This window comes from Drosophila nasuta, chromosome 3, assembly GCF_023558535.2.
Source record: "Drosophila nasuta strain 15112-1781.00 chromosome 3, ASM2355853v1, whole genome shotgun sequence".
Lineage (NCBI taxonomy): Eukaryota > Metazoa > Arthropoda > Insecta > Diptera > Drosophilidae > Drosophila > Drosophila nasuta.
The window spans coordinates 2,837,856-2,852,306 of NC_083457.1; the positions used below are offsets into that span (position 1 = coordinate 2,837,856).

At 38.1% G+C, this 14,451-nt stretch overlaps 1 protein-coding gene across 1 annotated transcript in view; it reads left to right on the forward strand.

The window, feature by feature from the left end:
* LOC132792185 (heterogeneous nuclear ribonucleoprotein L) overlaps positions 1 to 14,451 on the forward strand; it is a 144,886-nt gene that overhangs the window by 59,734 nt on the left and 70,701 nt on the right. Inside the window, 2 exon segments of the mRNA XM_060801440.1 lie at positions 11,935 to 12,117; positions 12,190 to 12,253. Coding sequence (XP_060657423.1) covers positions 11,935 to 12,117; positions 12,190 to 12,253 — 247 coding nt within the window.

The following is a 14,451-nucleotide window of genomic DNA, read 5'->3' on the forward strand; positions in this document are numbered from 1 at the left end:
CCACTTTAACGCGCACTCAGCAGCAGTTACGCCCACATTGAGAGCGCGCAAACACAGCCACACTTTCACCCCCACCCCCACTCACACTCACATCCACACTTATACACCCACATACTACGCTCATATCAACGCCCAATTCGAGATGCTGCCCCCTCACACACACACACACATACATGCTTGGCCCACTCAATTAACGCAACTCATCAGAGGGCTTTGAAGAGGCGGGTGTGAGTGGGAGTGAGAGTGGGAGGGAGTGTGCAGGAGGAGTGTGGAGTATTTGCTTACGCTTGTATTTGTCTTAACAATTCTTGCATACAATCTAAATGGGTTTGCGCTGAACCTGAGTCTGCGTCTCTCGGATCCTGAGCTCTGCCGGAATTCAGCCTGGATGATGTGCTGACTGTTTCTCCCCCTTCCCTTCGCTTTGTGTTTTCTTTCTTTTTTTATTTTGTTGTGTATGTGTAATGTTGTTGTTGTTGTTGTTGTTGTTGCCCCTCGCATAATTACTTTGACTCGACTTTTACGACCTTTCTATGAATTACTCAAGAAGTGTTGGGCTCACGTCGCCAGTGTGCAGTTTTCCCAGTTTTCCACGCTACAAGAAGAGGATGTTCTACTGCCTGCTGTCTGCGTTTATCCTTTCGTACTTGCTGCTGCTGCCGCGTCTGTCGTTCGTTTTATTTATTTCTTTGGCTCGTGTTTGCCTGCTAATTTCTTTTGCTACCCCACGCGACACGCACGACAAGTCAACGGGGTTAGCCCCAAGTAAAGCTCGAAAGTAACTCGGTTACTTCAACACCCACCCACAAACACATACACTCACTCACAGACAGAGCAACATTAGTGCTAGTTAGATGGAAAAAAAAAACAGGGTTGCCAGCATCAAGTAATGAAGAATTTTTGAATTGGCTGTTGAAGAATTTTAAGACTATTGCAAGAAAGTGTAAAATGAATTTAATTATAGTCTTTGTGGAGACAGTTGGTATAAAATCTTGGTTGCAATCTAAATTAAACCATGTTTGAAATTGTTCTAATTGTGTGTTGGAAAAAAAAATAGATTAGTGAAGTGAATTAGTATAGAAAGAATTAGAGTATAAAGAAATCGCATGTCTTACAGAAAATCATTCAGAATATCATACTTTATAACAATTATTCTCTAAATTTCTAATATTGAAACTTCGAATATCTTTAGGGAAAATCATGTACAATCTCTCCTGAGCTAAATTCTTTGCCGAAATTGTTAGATTTCATAAAAATTCTCTTTATAATATTGAAAATTTGAAAAATAAATATATTATTTGCTGGATCTTTTCCCAAAACTTTTATATGTCTTTAGAATCATTCTTTCTCTTTACAATATTGAAATTTCGAAAGTAACCTTAACCTTATCTTTTTTAGTGATTTTTTTTTGCTAACACTTAAATTATTACATTAAATGGTAAATATTTTTTTTTATCTGTTTTCCGTTTTTCTTTGACCATTTTTCCAATTAGTTGTCAGTTCTCCATTTCATTTGTCGCCTTAAGCTTAGTGCCATTTTTTTCTCTTAATATCTTTTGCAATCCTTTGCAACTCTGCGCTTTCTTTTCTTCTACTTCTCCATCTTTTTATATTTCTTCTTTTATTTTTCTACCGCCCACAATTCGCATTCCGTTTATATAGCTTCTAATGTTCTGTGTTGTAGATTGTGTTGTGAGAGGTGGCCCAACATTATCTGTGTTAGCTTTTTAGCCTAACGACCGGCGCAACACCTTGGCTATTCCCAGTCTTCTCATCCGCAATTGCCTCGACTTGCTCCCTCCCTGTTTATCTCTGTTGCTTTCTGTCTAACTTCCTGGTTCATGTCCATCGCATTCGCATTGTTAAACAGAATTTATGCGCTCAGCAGCTGCGTCCCCTTAGACGACTAACGATACTTTCAACCACTTCTCCAGCTCCTCCAGTTCTCCTTCTCGTATCTACATCTTGTTCTTCTGCTACCTTCTTGGCTGCCATTTCGTTTATAATTGTCTTGTGCAACTTCTGGCAACGCCATTTCCCTATTGCTACGCTGGCGCCACCTGGTGGCAACCGACCAAACACACACACACGCACACCTTGTTGTGTTCTCTTTCTCTCTCTTTGATGCCTTTGTCGTTCCTTGTATGTGCATTAGCTTGTTCCCGCTCTCTTCTTCCCTCTCTCCGGCTGGTTACTTTCGTCTTTGGCTGCTCTTGCTTACCTTTCGAGTTAAGTTTCTACGGGCTGTGTTTTACTCCTCTCTCTCCGTCCCGCCTTTTGCACCGTTCCTTGGCCACTTTCAGGCTCATTGGCTAACTGTTGATTTTGTTAGCCCGTTCCCCCTTCGTTCTCCGCCCACTTCTGTGTCTTTTAGTCTGTCGATCCGATTGCGACACACATTTTCTGGCCGTTTACTTGGTTTTCTCTGTATGTTTGTGTGTGTTCGCTTCTTCTTCTTTTTTTGTCAGTGCCTTTGCCTTCGGCTTGTTTACATTTTCACGCTTGAATTCGCCTCTTGTGCTGTAATTTTCAAGCAGTTTTCGAGTCAGCTTCAAACCCACACACGCACACATTCACATATTAAGCGGGCGCTCTCCAACTTTGGACTTTTGTTTGTGCCGCTGACAAGAGCGAAGAAGAAGAAGCAGTCGCCAATCCTCCATTTTCCCCAACAAGTCGGCACCACAAATCTCTTGCACCGTTGCCCAACTTCTCTGCCTCCCTTCTTCTTTCTCTCTCTTTCTCTATTTCTCTCTCAGCTCAACTTCCGTTTCCTCTGCTTTCAACGAGCTGTTCCTGCCGTTGCTGCCTTTGTGCCACATAAATTTGGTTTAAAATGTATCTCGAACTCATCGTTTTACCTTCCACCTCTCTCCCCATCTTTCTATCTCTCTCTTTCTTCCCGTTGGCTGCTCCTGTTGCTGTGTTGTCCTGTTGTGCCTGTCTTGTCCTGTTTTGTAGTTGATTTTCTTTTCATGTTGCCTCCTGTATTGTGCCTGCTTTGTTTTGTGCCCATTTTCAATTTGAACATTTTAATGTTGTGGTCATAAAATTCTTTTTATTGGTTGTAAAACCCACTTTGGCAGCCGCGAGGAAGGAGGAGGACAACAACAACAACAGCAGCAGCAACAACAAAAATTAGCAGTCTCTTTGCCTTGGCTACTTAAGAGCTGCGTTAAGGTGCGATAAGGATGCCCAAGTATTTGGCAAATTAAACGAGTTGGCGTTTTTTTATGCTCCCGGGTCATTGGGTTTATGCTCTACATATTTACGGGTATATGTATCTATATAATAAACTCACACACACACACACATAAATGCAGGCAGGGCTATCGCGTCATGAAAGTCATTTGCATTGCTAATTTAATTAAAATACAAATTGAAAAAAATGAAATCAAAGAAAAGCCAACCAAATTCAATGGGGAGCTGTAAATGTCGGATGTTAAAAATGAAACGCACAAGTGCGAGTCTCTGTCTTCGCATGTATGTATATATAATAAAACGGAAGCGGAAACCTTTAAATTCTTATAATGAGCATGTAATAAAATATTGTGCAAATTGCGTGAAAATATGAAAAAAAGATTTTTGTCAAAAGCGCGTGTTAAAACAGCACTCAAATTATTTATGGTTTTCATGAAATGTTGGTCGGATATCAACATAATATTGATTTGTGACAAAGGGAAATATTTGCAGCATTTAAGGAAGAATTTCGACTAAAATACTTTAGTTTTTAGCGTATGATATAGATAAAATGATTTATACTTCATAAATAATGTGAAACTATCAACCAAAAGAAATTTGAATAACCGCATAAAATATACAAAGCTTCGACATAAAATCATCTTGAAATAGCTCTATTTTAGTACATAAAAATGCTGCATAGCATTTTGCTTTCAAATTGACAAATTTACATAAAACGAAATGGAAATTGATGCAGCAAAAACTGTGAAAAGCGAAGGCGGCAATCGCGAGGCAAACAAATCATAATGCGAATGTTTTGACGTCCAGTGTTTGTCGCAGCAAATATTTGTGTATTTGCTATCATTTCATTTGCGCCGTCACGCCCCAAATTCCACTAACTATAAATTTCCATAATGCAAATTAACGAAAATTGGGAAAAACTCGCCTAGGTTGGGCCCAAAAAAAAAGTTTAATTGAAAAAAAAATGTGTTACCGACTGAGAAAGTGCCCGACCGGACAAAGCTTGCAACAACGATTGAAATACGTGTCAGTGGCAGTGGAAAGTCAAAAGAAAAACGTGACGTTAATAGAAAAAAAATATAGGAAAAAATGAGTTCGTAAGGCGATCATAAAAGCAGTTAGCAAGGAGGGAAAACTGGCACATTTCCGGCATTGGATTGAGAAATGTTTTGCAAAATGAAATGGAAATGGAGTGGCGGCAATTGACACAGCTGCTAAAAGCGTTAGCTATGAAATATTAACACTTAAATGAGCCAACTTTGTGGAGACACAGGTGACTCGAGTGGATAGAGAGAGAGACCCATGGATATCTCAATTAAATGCTAATAGACACTCGAGCAGCAGTTGCCCGAGAGATTGATGTGTATCAGTTGCACGTCTAGCTGGGAATATTAGCTTACAAATTGGACAGACACTCGAGTAATTCGAGTCATAATGAGACCGAAGGCAGTGTACTTCAATTAAAATAAATTGCTAGATGACTCGACTTCAATTTCTGCGAAAGAAATAATAGGTATACGAAAATAAATGGAAATAAAAGAATTGAAATATATATCTGTAAATGGGAATCAATTAAGAAAAGACTAACAAAACTGGTTTCAACAAATGGCAACTGCAAATCTATCTGCAAGAAAAGCAAAGATCTATAGAGCATAACCACAATATGTAAAGTGAAAGTGTGTTTGGCTTTTAAGCTATAATAGATGCTGTGCTTTGCTTTGCTTTGCTGCTGTTGCTGGTACTCAATATGCATTGTGTCGTAATGTATTTTCAAGTATTACTTATATATGAATGCAACACGAACTTTGCCTTCAAAACTGGCCACACCAGTTAGCCAGGCTGTCAAGTGGTTGGCTAACATCGGCTAACGGCACATGGGAAGCTGGTTAAAAGCCAAACGAAAGAAGCAAGGCAATGACCAAAAACGTAACGTTGAGCCTGAGCCTGAGCCTGAGCCTGAGACCGAAACCAAGACCGAGAGTCCGAAGGGCTCTCAGTGGCAACCTTTTTTTATTTTCCTCCTTTTTTTTCTTGTTGTGTGTTTTGTTGTTGCCTCCGCTGCTGCTGTTGCAGTTAGCCAAAAGTGTTGCAAATTACTGGCAAACCGGTTTTTAAGGGGCTTTGTGCCCAGCAGAAATGGGTCAATAAGAAATTCAAATGCAGAAAAAAACATCAAGCAAACTGTGCACAAAAAGTAAAGGAAAGAAAAAGAAATTGAAGTGCAGCCTGTTGAATTTGTGGTTGCGCCTTCGAGGCATCGCGAATTCAGGCACACAGTTCATTGACTTCTCAAGCTGTGTCCAAGGCAGACCCAAAAATTCAATCGAAATTAGTGCAGCGAAAAAAAGGGAAGCAGAGGAGGGAGAGGGAGAGGGAAGGAGTGGAAGCCAAGTGGCAAACGTGTTTCATCCGGACACAATGCAGCTGCCAAGACAAATGGCATATAAAATATCAAGGCTAAAAAGCTTTTGACTCGCATGTTGATGATGATAATACCAAGGAAATGCAAAATTTATATGACCATGATTTAGCGAGCCATCAAAAAGCGTTAAAATAAAATGCAGCTTGACTTTAGAGTACAATCGGTAATTCCTAGTGTTAATATTTAGAACAGGATTTAGTAGAATGTGTTTCAGTCTTTTATGATTTAAGTTAACAGTGCTGAGTTTATGGGAAAATAAAAACTATTCAATGAAAACTAATGCCATTAAATGTGCTAATGATAGTAGCTGAAAGCAAACATTAGCAGCACTTTGCATAAGGTTTTTATTATGTTAAGCTCAATTAAAAACTAGTAAACCAAAGACAGACACGTTTGCATTATTATTTACAAAGATTTAATACTTTACTTGTTTATATTAGATTAGTAAACAAAGTAGTATATAAAATATTATTTTAATTTCAAATAATTTCAAAAAGAATTACCAATTTAATTGATGTAAACGAGTATGTAAACTTCAGTCTACAAAACAATACCACAAAAATACTAAATATAACGATTTGTATTACTGAAAGATATTAAAACATTCCTTTTGAAAATACTAAAATATACCGAATCAAATTTTTGATACTATTTCTTTCAAAATATACGATATAGTTCCTTATACGTCATATTGTCAACCAAATCCAATACTTTTTCAACTTTTTTTGCCTGTGCTTAATTTCAGCTAGTGTCATTAGGAAATAAAATATATGTACATACATTCATTTGGTTGAAAAATTGAACAATTTTCTAATGTGTGCGAAGGGTTGAGCATTTAAACTTGGGCAATGTATCAACTTTGTGGCATAGTATTTTAAGAATATTATAAAAGCATTTTGTGTGTTGTTTAGCCTCTCGCAATCCGTTTATTTTCGAGACAAAGAGATGAGGTTGTCAGATAGTCGACAGGCTAACTAATGGCCCAACATGACATAAATCGCAATTTTTATGACATTTACTCGTAAGTGATAATCAAATAAACGCACAAGCACAGCTGACCACTAAAATGTTGATATTAGAACTAAGCACACAATATTATTAATATTTAATGCGCTTGCCCAAAAGAAAAACAAAAAAAAAAAACCTGCACATTTTACGAGGAGGCATTTTTATCAGCGTCCCCAAACAATGAAACTGTACCGAAAGACACGAGGTGTGCGGTGGAGAGTGTTTGGGGAATGTGTGTATAGAGCGATATGGGGATGGCAATGGATATGGGGATGGGGTGGCAACTCTGGACGTTGACGGACCTGGAAAGCCGCTTAAATTGTTTGCCTGTCGGCTGGACAACGTTCGGTAGCTTCGTTTGTTGCACGAGCGTCCGTTGCAATGAGTTTCCGTTGTTGTTGTTATTGTTGTTGTTGTGGTTGATTTAATATTTAGCACGCCTGGACAGCAGGTCTTTGGGGCGGAGTGCAGGGGCGAGGAGGAGAGACTGGGGGTGGGTGGAACTGCCTTAGTAAAATTTTAATGCGCTTTTGATGATGGCCATAAAATGGCAAACAAAATGCATGTGGGCGTTATGTGGGGCGTGGCATTGCATGTGGAATCTCTGCGCTAGATAAAATATTAATTTATTTTTTTCGGTTTTTGTTTTACTTGTTTTTATTCTGGTTTCGTTTTTTCTTTTACTTTCGCTGGCCCTCAATACCAACGCTCTCGTTGCGTTGTGTCCTGCGGACATTGCAATGCCTCATCCAAGTTATAGTGCCTCATAAAATTTTACGTATGTATCCTGCCCGGCACATAGCTCTTATTTTTAAATAACTGTTTCGTGTTTTGCCACTGTTCCCCTCGTTTTTATCCCCCGCTAGCACACTTGTGTGTTATTAATATTTTCATTTTGACGCGGTTTATTTGCCTTTTCGCTTATTTTTCCGCTGTTTTTCAGATTTTTCTCTTGTTTTGTTTTTTGTTTTATTTCAACGCCTTTTTGCATTACTTATGTACTGTTTATTAATTTCAACATCCAGCGCGTGTGGCATGTTTAACTTTTTTATTCGCCAGCAGCAGTGGCAGCTGCTTGACAGTGGGTCACTGAAGTTTTCGACCAGCCAACTCATTCCACATAATCTCTACATCGAGTGTGTGTTTATGTTTTTCTCATTTTAATGGAAAATGCTTTTCATTAAACCTTGTTGTTTTGCCATCGTTCATGCATTTTTGTTTTGATATTCCATTTAATTTATGGCAAAAAGAGTGCCGAAAACATTTGCACGCCAAAAACATATGAAATTGATTTAGAAGCTCATGTTTCCTGCGTTTCCGCTAAATCCGAAGAAAAGTTTTTTTTTTGTTCAGAGAGAAATACGATTTTTTAATGACTTTGAATAAAAAATTTGTTGATACTATTTAGAGGCACGAATGTTGTGTAGAAAATTTAGTAATACCTTTGATATATGTTTTGTTTATTGTATATTAGTATATTATTTTGTCCAAGAAATAAATCTGTCGAATGAATATACAGTATTTATTTGGAAGCTTGACTTTATTTCTATATAGAAATATATATTTTCTATTTGATAGTTAAGTTGTTAAGGTTAAAGATTATTCTTTATTGCTATATCGCTGCCCTATTCCATCGCTTAAGTCAGCGGATGTATTATTTATTAGAAATTCGCACCACATAATGGCCAAAGATTAATATCAGCTCACTCTCTGCTGTTTTACGAGTCACATTTTCATTTACTAGTCGACACTCGACCACAAGCAACAACAAACACTTGGTGGACACACACTGATGTCTGTCTAGTGATAGCAAGAGAGAAAGAGGGAGAGAGAGAAGGAAGAAATTAAAGAGTGTGTTCTATTACTTAATTATTAATAAATGCTGCTTTAGCCCGCTCATCGCTTCGCACACATTTAACGTTTGCCAGCTGGGCGAGAGTTGTCCACAGCGTTGCGATCCAAGATAAACAACTTGCCACAGCACTTCCCCCTCCTTCCCTCTCCGCTCTGTTCGCACCACCGTCCTTGGGAACCACAGAACTTTTCTAATTAGTTTTTGTGCACACTGCGCTTTATAGTTATGCATTTTACTTCTTGACTGTGTCAAGTTGCAAGTGCTTGTGCAGGCGGAATGCAAGTGCAAGTTTTGCACTCATTCTGCATTTATTGCAAATTGCGTCGAGCACAAGAGCGAGAACGAGAGAGAAAAGTAAAGCAAAGTATTGCCAAGGCAGCTGCTGGACATGTGGGTGGCAAGATGTCTGCAATTATTGTAAATGTCGCCATTATCGAGCCAGTTTCAGCAGAGAATACAGAAAAACACGCAGAAGTAAATCGAGTCTTTTTAATGAGTGCTGCTGCATTGAACGACCTTTATAGATAAACATCTGAGAACTTATTCAAGAAATCATTTTACTATATAAGGTTGATAACTTGGTATGGTATATCTTGTACTCCATGGTATATTTTTAAATTAATTAATTAATTTTAAATGAGTAGTATGTCGAAATACCAAATTTAGCTATTGGTATATTTTATTATTTTTGGTATTTTGATACATTGCATCTATAATACAGCTTAATGTTATATTATATCGATATTTAAAATATAACGTTTGGTAAATTTAATTATTTTTAGACATTTTTCTTTGATATATTATAACGATAATACTGCTCAATATATTAGTATTTTTTGATATTTTAATTTGGTATATCTTAACGATAATACCGCACTGTTTTGCTTTTATTGTAAATCGGCATCTCACCGTCGTCGACCACACTCGACTGTCTATGTCTTTTGTGTTTTTATATCGGTTGAGAGCATTTTGATTGCTGTAAAGTGCGATAACGTTATCCTCTTGACAACTGCTTGTTGTAAATTGCAAAGGTAATGCTAGGCAACGCTAATTAACTTTTTAAGTTAATTTCAGTAGTCATAGCAAAATATCGCAATGGAAAAGTCTGGAAAGTAAGCGAAGACTCTTAAGTGCTTTTATTACAAAAGCGATCAAATATCCACTTGAAAGTAAACAAAAGCAGCCCAGTTATTTTTATTTGTTCTACTTATATCCCATGTAGAACACGTAATACTTAGTAAACAGGCTTAAGCAAAGCTGTTGCAAATTTCCCCAGACTCTATCTACAGAATTGAGCTCGCAATTGACTTTAAAATAAATTGCTTCACAAGTGGCGAAAAAGAATGTTTGCCGTAACAAGATACAAATCTTTTTATAATTTAAATATAAATTCTATATTTCCGTGAATTTGTTAAGAATCAAATTAAATCCATTTCCTGTTCCTCCGGCTACTTCCCTCCTTACTCCACTTCACGATTGCTGTTAACCTTCACTTTACGCTAAGCCAAGATTTCCCAAAAGAAATATAAATACAAAATGAAAACAAAAATTTCTATAGGCCGCCGCTCTGAATGCCTTTATAAGCCACTTAATCAAGCTTTCCTTCCACTTTTCCTGCACTCCCCCCCCCCCCGACTGGGAACTCAAACTCGAACCATTTTTGGCAGCTGTCAATTACCGCCTTAGCACCCGCCTCCTCGCTTCGTCCTTCGCTGTCTGCCCCCTTCATTGGGTATTGGAAAATCTGTGCAAACATTTTCAAGCGAAAGTGCAAAATTTGATGCGCAGACTTATCGATGAATTTCCATGAATAATAAATATTTTTAGGCACAGCAGCAGCAGCTCTTAACAAGATTTACGCGCCAGAACTTGCCAAAGACAAGAGGCAATCACAACAACTTCATTCCTCTCCCCCCCCTTTTGGTGGAAAACTTGTGCAAATTGAACATTTAACCCATTACAGCCCCCGCTTTCGGTAGCCGATGCTCTTCTCTCCCTTTCAAATGAATAAATAGAAACTCAGCGAAATGAGACGATGCAAATTTACAGCTTAAATTTAACATAAATTTCCATGCCAACAGCCGCCTCATTATAATTTGCCATAAATTAACAAGCTGCTACTTCCCCTATCCCATCGCCACTATTTCTATATATATAGAATATATAGTATTAGTATTGGGTATTATGTATTTTGTAGGTTTTTTGTTGAGGACTTAAGACATGTTTGACTCGCGAGCGTCTGCTGCAAAACTCATTAACGTAATTTTTGGAAAATTTATAAATGTTAATTGGAAAATGCTCTCTTGCCTTTGGTCTTCTTGTCTCTTCATCATAAAGCTCAAGTTCTTGCACTTGGCTCTTTCTCTCGCTTTGTTTCTCTCTCGCACTCTAGACAAAAACTGCTTATTAAATTATGCTAATGAGTTTCGCTCGCGCCAACTGTCAGTGAAATACCAGCAATTTTTCGTTTTTCGGGGGCAAACCTCGAGCCAAAACCGTAAGCCAACCAAACGAAAAATTCCAATTATAAAACGGCAGTTGAACAAAAAAAAAGTAATGAAATTGTTTAAGTGTCGTAGGCGGAATATTGAATACTCTAGATAATGAATGAAATGAAATCAATTCCGTCAAAAAATGAAATCAAGGTTTAATAAAAACAATGCTTAAAGTTCTTGGCATTGCAAAACTATATAAAACAACTTGATTTTCCAAGCGTAAATCTGAAATAATGTTAGATAAAAACAAACCTTAATTGCTTTTTTTTGTAGTAGTAATCGATATACCAAATATAACTTATGGTATGATTAAGTATTTTACGGTATTTTAATTTCTTATATTGTGACGATAATAAAGCTTAATGTCTTAGTATATCAAGATATAAAATATGTCATTTAGCATATTTCAGCATTTTCAGTATTTTAATTTAGTATATCTTATCGAATACCGCATTGGTTTCTTTTTATAATTATAAAACAACTTAAGAATTGAAGCTTCAACGTAATCAATTATTATGTTAAGAGACTGCGAACTGCATTGAAATCAATACAATAAATTTATGGCTCTTTGCTGCCAGCAAATTCATAGAACCTTCTGCACAAAGAGTATGAAAGCTGGCCTGAAAATTGGTCAGACAGAAAATGTCAAGCACTCAAATGTGAAAGGGGGACAGAGAGAGAGCGAGACTGCATTCATTGCAGTTTTTGGACTGCAGCACTGACTGTGCAGTCCTTTTTGCTCGTTTATTAATTAGTCAGAGGACAATGCGGGAGTGCACAGGAAGGAACGGGCAGTCAAAAACTCGTTGCCTGGAATTTCTGGGGTTTTTGTGGTCAAAAAGTCCATTTTGGTTTGCTGCATATGACAGTTGACCAGAGGATTGTAATTTGCTTTAACGTATAGTACTCAATGTCTGACGCTCTCTTCTACGTCTTTGTTTTTGTATTTGCAGGATGTCTTGCATAAAATTTGCAATCCACATGGCCAAGTGCTGCGCATTGTCATCTTCAAAAAGAATGGCGTTCAGGCCATGGTCGAATTCGATAGCCTCGATGCCGCAACACGTGCTCGCGAGAATCTCAATGGAGCCGACATCTATGCCGGTTGCTGCACTCTAAAAATTGATTTTGCCAAGGTAAGTTGAAACGACACTAAAGAAAAAAAAAACAATCGAAGCAATTACATTTATAAATGATATTCTTTGCAGCCAGAGAAATTGAATGTTTATAAGAATGAAACAGACACCAGCTGGGATTATACCCTGAGCACAGGTGAGATTCAACCAAGTGCGTTCACATTTTTTACTATATCTATTTCTTACTAGTTTATAAGAATAAAAAAAACTACCTACTATGCACCTCTACATGGAATACAACAATAATATTTCAACTATATATAGATAGTATTTATATACATATTTATGTATATGTGTATACATATTTATGTACATATCTATCATGAGAATACAACACAACACAACGAATGCATTGCCCATACGAACACACACATATACAAAACACAAACACTCACATACTCAACACACACACACCTGCTTTTTTATTGCCCACATGTGGAGAGAGTTGTAAAAATTATCATCATTGTACATGTAATTGCAAACCATATTTTGCCAATTAGTTAGCTCACTTTTTTTTGGTTTTTTTTTTTAGTTTCGTATTTTTACAAGCACAACTTTTAGGAACTGAAAAGAACTTTTAACTTTATTTTTTAATATGAACTTTTTCAATTGCCACACACACGCAAACACACAATTTTTATTTACATTTTTAATTTATTTATTTACCAGCGCTTAAACTTTGACACTTCAGTGTGTGTTTAATATGCCAGTCTGTGTATGCGTGTGTATAAAAGAGAGTGACTGTTGGGCGTGCATAAAAATTGAGTGCTGTGCATAATAATTTAAGCTAGAATTTTTAATTTTTGTGAATTTATAATGTGGCGTATACGCAATAATCCCACGCAAGAGAAAAATTCATTTTCAGCAATATAATATTTATTTTGATTTTCTTTCGCATACTTAATATCAGTCGGTGCGTATACTTGATATGCGTTTGTGGCCGCCTTTAAGCCTTTAACAGGCTTTAAACCGCTCTCTCCCTAAGCCAGCTGTCTCTGTCTGAAATCTAGACTGGCTAATTGCCGCACCAAAGCATGTCGAGCCCAAAACGCAACTGACACATCAGCCACAAACAGCAAACAACAAGAGCAGCACATCAAACATTAATGATACTCGAGTCAGCGAGCAAGAGTAAAACCAAAGCAAAAGCAGACGCATGGGCTAGCAACCAACGCCCACATTGGCCACATCCAGCACAACTGCACCTGGCGCCTTCAGCTCTTCTCCTCCTCATTCATTCAGTGTCGTGGCACATGTCTCACTTTTATGACAGTCGACAAAGTTGCGCCGTTAAATGCCATTTTTAATTTTTATATATTTCACTTTGAATAAAAATGAAATTAAACGCTGCGCCGGTTGTTGTTCTCATTGTAGCCGCAGTCGCAGTCGATGTCGCGTTTTGTTGTGTTGTGCTGTGTTGTCCCAGACAGCGAGGCGGCAACGTTGTCGGCCAATTTGTGTTTGCTTGCAGCACAACTTCAAAAGGCCGACAAACTGCAGAAATCTGCCACGTTCCCGCCTCGTCGCATGTTTCGCTGTGACAGGCCAACGCACCAATGCTGCAAGTGTCAACGCAGCAGCAACAACGGCAACAGCTACGACAGCAACCACTGGCTGGAGTAAGGCCAAAGCCACAATAACTCAGACAGCGATCCAGTGTCATATTTGGCATTGTTGTTGCTGCTGCTGTTGGAAAAAAGCCGACAAACTTTTGGCTGTTGCATGTCCCTGGAATTTATCTGCCTGTCGGATTGCAGTTGTTGTTGCTTGCGTTTGCATGAGCAACCAAACAGACACAGAGGCAGAGATAGAAAGAGACGGAGGCTAGACAGTGGCAAGTGTCTGCTGCACTCACAGTGCTCTTTTGCTGTGTTTGTTTGTGCCACAAAAACGAATACGAATGCGAATGCGAATGCAAGAACGGAAGCAACTCCAGATCGAGTTGCTGCTGCTGTGTCCTCGGCCAATGAATGGCAAAATGAATGAACTTGGTGGACTACGCCATCCATGCACCTCGCTCCTTCCTTGCCACATTATGTGGGCGTGTAAATTAGGCCTGGACAACACAGGCCGAGGAGTGCATAATGAACATGCCAATTTGAATGTGGGTATTGGTGGCGTCACAATTCTGTTTGCCATACCATTTGTGGCAGCAGGAGCTTCGCATTCTGTGTGCTTGATGCGTTTTACTACTTGGTTAGTTGCAAATTACTTGAAAAGAAACTGAATTTCTGATATGCCAGTTACGGAATGTGTGATAACTTAAAGTATGAAAGTATGAGACATAGTTTTTATCACTAATTATTGCATTGTTTGTCAAGTTTTTAATTGCCT